The following is a 4358-nucleotide window of genomic DNA, read 5'->3' on the forward strand; positions in this document are numbered from 1 at the left end:
AGACTTGAGAATCTAGTTTCTGTCTTCTTCAAGATATCCTGCTTCTTTTTCAGAAGCACTTATTAAAGAGTTCCCTCACCATCCACTATGCATTTTTGGCCACTTTATCAAGAATCAGATAGCTCTAGTTGCATGAGTTTGGAGATTATTTTTGTTTTTATATTTTTATTTTTTTGTAATTTTGGTGTGTGTGTGTGTTCGTGTGTGTTAGTGTGTGTGTGTGTGTGTGTGTGTGTGTGTGTGTGTGTGTGTGTGTGTGAATATATGCTAGCAAAGGGCAGAAAAAATCTTTGAATACCTTGGAGTTATAAACAGTTGTCATACTTGGAAAGAATGTGAGTCCACTGGAAAATCAGGAAATACTCTCGGCTGTTTAACCATCTGTCCAGCTTACATGTTCTCTTTTACTGTCCATATATATATGACCTTGTGCCAATACCAAACCAATTTTGTTATTATGGCTCTATAGTATAGTTGGAGATAGAAATTGTGATACCAGCACTGCTCCTTTGATTCAGGACTTCAGGATTTTGGCTGCAGGAAGAACATTTAGTGTTCCATATGAAATTTAGGGTTTTTGTTTGTTTTTTGCTAAAAATAAAATCCATTGTAATTTTGATGAGTCTGTAAATGGCCTTTGGTTTTCCTTTCTTTTCTTCTTTCATCTATTCCTCCCTCTTTCCCTCCTCTCTCCTCCCTTTCTCCCTTCCTTCCTTCTTTTTCCTTCCTTCCTTCCTTCCTTCCTTCCTTCCTTCCTTCCTTTCTTCCTTTCTTTTTTGTTTGCCTGCTTTCTTGACTAGATTTGTATTCTGGGTTTAGTTTTTAAGCAAGTTTGTTATTTGTATACTGAAAGGCTAAATTGTATGCTGAATTTGTATACTGCTACTTTATAGGAAGTAGCAGGTTATCAGCTCTAAGAACTATCTGGTGAATTTTAACTGTTGCTTTGTTTTGCTTTTACCCAAGTCTAAGACCATATCATCTGCAATTAGGGATAATTTCATTTCATTTTCTATTTGAAAACCTTTTATTTCTTTTTCATATCATATTATTCTTGCTCGGCTTTTAAACACTGCATTATTTATGAAGAGAGAAGGTGAATAATCTTATTTCATTTCTTTTTTTTTTTTTTGGTTCTTTTTTTCAGAGCTGGGGATCGAACCCAGGGCCTTGTACTTCCTAGGCAAGCGCTCTACCACTGAGCTAAATCCCCAACCCCCTTATTTCATTTCTAATTTTAGAGGAATTTTCTCAATGATTTCACATTAAGTATAGAGGCCTTTTAAAATACTAAGTTATGGTCTTTTGTTCCTAGTTTCCTTCCTGTCTACCTTCCTTCTTCCCTCCTTTTCCCCATCTGTCCTTTCCTTCCTCTCTTTCTTTCCTTTTTCTTCTGACTGAATTTCAGATTGAACCTAGGGATGCTGCATGCTCAATGCTCTATCACTGAGCCTCAACCACAGCCTTGTTCTAGTCTCTTCTAGCTTTACCATGAAAAGACATTGAATATTGTCAAAGGATTTTCTACACCTACTGTCTTCTGAGTTTGATGTTGACTCAATTTATGTACATGCATTGATTTAAGTTGGATATATTACTAAGTTTCATATACTGATTTGTATAGATTTATTCTAGAAATTTTAGAATCTTACCTTCATTGTTTTAGTGACCTGCTTATCATGCAAAAAGTTATTGTTTAAGCCCCATGTGCTCTCAAAGTTTCTATACTATATTTTATGGTCTGATAAAATGTAAGATATATAATTAAAAATTTTAAGAACTAAAATTTTGTATATTTTGAAGAAATTTCTATGAGCTTCTGGAAAAAACATATTGTTTTATGTAATACAACATAATTAGTTGTTGAATGTGGCAGTCTTTTAGATTTGTTATTTCCTCTATGATGTGTTTTCACTCTGATTGGCCCTGGGTGACTAGAATTGAAGTTGGGGTTTTGAAATCCCACACTATTATTGTGTCCTAATCTATTTATCTTTTTATCTTTTGTCTTTAATGGTAAGTATTCCTATCTCAGGCTGTCCTGGAACTCATTATGTAGCCTGGCCTTGAGTTTACAATCCATCTATCCTGGCCTCCAAAATCTCTGGCTCTCCTGTTTGTCCTTTTATCTTAAGTAATTCTTGTCTTACTAAACTGATGCACTAGTGAGCAATGGATATGTACTTAGAATTGTTTATCATCAAGATAGATTTCTTCCATTTATTAGTATATTGTGGTCTTCTTAATCTCTTTTTCTTCTTTTGACTTTGTGGTGTATGAGTTAATGTTGACATTTAAACTAATTTTTTTGAGCAGTGGTGTTAATTTATTATTAAAGAATTGAATTTTTAAAAAGTTAGTTATAGTGATAAATACATGTTATCCCAGCACTTGGAAAAGAGATGCAGGGGGATCATGCATTTGAAGTTAGCCTGAGATGAACAATAAGATCCTGCCTGAAAATAAACCAAATAAAAAGTAACATCAGTATGTTGTGGTTTGCCTTGGGGTTTTCTCTGAATTTGTTAAATAAAGGCAAGAGCGTGAGATTTGGGCAGAGGTAGGAGTTGGGAGTGAGAGGGGGATTAGATTCAGAGGTTAGGTTGACAGTTGACAGTTGGAGACAGTTGAGAGTGGAACCTGAGGAGGGGGGTGAGGATTGACAGTTGAGGAGGAGGGGGTGAGAGAAGGAAGCCAGGAGGAAGAAGAGAGGAGTTGGAGAGACGATGGGGAACTGAGAGGAGTTAGAGGTACCAGGGGGAGAAGAAGCTGGAGACTTGGTAAATAAAAGGTGCAGGGATGAGTAATTTGGGAACTGGGATTAGGACAGTGTAATGTGGATCTGCCAAATCTAGACGCTGGATTGCTTTAATGCTAAATGAGTGTGTTTTTTTTTTTTTTTTTTTTTTTTCCTGCTTGAGATATTTTATTAAATATTTTCCGATGCTGAATTCTAGGTTTAAGGATAAAAATGCATTTAAAAAATACATATACATGGATACATTTCCTTGTGTGAAGAAATACAAATGAGGCATGAATTAATATTTGAAAGCAAAGTATTTCACTGCCGAAGTTGAAATCGAACCCAGGAAGCCCATGTAGCTATTGCCTGTCCTTGCGGGCGGACGGACGGCGACGTCACCATCTACGGCTTAGGGTCTGCCTCCATGGTGCTTTCTTGAGCTTCCTCCACCTCTGACAGCTTGTCGTCATTCTCCAATGTCTGTTGAAGTTCATGGATGGTACTAAGAAGAACGTGAAATTGTTTCCGTCTCAATTCCAGCTTATCTTCAACACTTTCTTTAATATGCGAGAGATGCTCTAATTCTTTGCCCAGAGCCTCTAGCTCCTTCAGTGTCTCATGCCTGTCCGGATGATGCTGGATAACTTTGGCCAAAGCGTCATATTCTTGTCGATTTTTTCGTATTCGTTTTGCTTGAAGAATCTGCTTTTTACACTCAGCAATTTTTTCATGTGCTCCAGCAATACTGCATTCTATTTCTTTGTATATTTTTTCGTAGTTTTCCATTTCTCTGAGGTTCATATCATACACCAGCAGCGTTTTGCCCATTGAGAACTCACACTGAGACAGCGTGCTCAGCATCCGCTGGTACTGGCTGTATCCTTCCTCTTGGGATCCAGAGTTACACCACTTAATGAAGCTTTTCACTAGGAGATTAATTCTCCGATCATCCCCAGCACCGTCTCCATAGAGCTAGGGGCAGAGAGATTTCCACAGATCAACTGCTTGGTGAAGGCCGCTTTGCTGAAGTAGAGGTGCAGGCTATATATGACGAAGAAACTCTGTCATGGTGTCGATTGTCAGCCTTAAAGGCCTGGGACAAAGTCGCAGAATCAGGGAAAAGACTTGAAACATTCACTCAAGTCATACAAGGTCCTAAAGAAACCTTCCCTGACTTTTTACAAAGGCTTACCTCAGCTGTGGAAAGGAGTGTATCAGATTCAGCGGCAAGAAAGCCACTAAGGTGGCTGACTGACCAACCCATCTGGATTGATCAGTGGTCCATGACAAAAGAAAAACTACAGGCATTAGAGCAGCTAGTCCAGGAGCAGCTGGAGGCTCAGCATATAGAGGAGTCCACCAGCCCTTGGAATTCTCCAGTATTTGTCATTAAAAAACAGTCTGGCAAATGGAGGGTATTGACAGATCTCAGAGCAATTAATAAGATTATTCAGCCGATGGGTTCCATGCAGCCTGGGATCCCACTGCCTTCTTTGTTGCCTAGGGAATGGCCTATTATAGTGATTGACTTAAAAGATTGCTTTTTCACTATTCCTCTACATGAAGGCGATAAGGAAAGGTTTGCCTTTTCGGTGCCTACCCTTAATAGAGGTCG

The 4358-nt window shown here is 38.3% G+C and overlaps 1 protein-coding gene across 1 annotated transcript; it reads right to left on the reverse strand.

Annotated features, from left to right (window-relative positions):
• Positions 1 to 2969: 2969 nt before the first annotated feature.
• LOC116897327 (THO complex subunit 7 homolog) lies at positions 2970 to 3706 on the reverse strand. The gene has a single exon (XM_032899081.1). It carries the CDS (start codon positions 3602 to 3604, stop codon positions 3146 to 3148), a length of 459 nt encoding a protein of 152 aa, XP_032754972.1. The 5' UTR covers positions 3605 to 3706; the 3' UTR covers positions 2970 to 3145.
• Positions 3707 to 4358: the final 652 nt, after the last annotated feature.

This window comes from Rattus rattus, chromosome 3 (genome assembly GCF_011064425.1).
Source record: "Rattus rattus isolate New Zealand chromosome 3, Rrattus_CSIRO_v1, whole genome shotgun sequence".
NCBI lineage: Eukaryota > Metazoa > Chordata > Mammalia > Rodentia > Muridae > Rattus > Rattus rattus.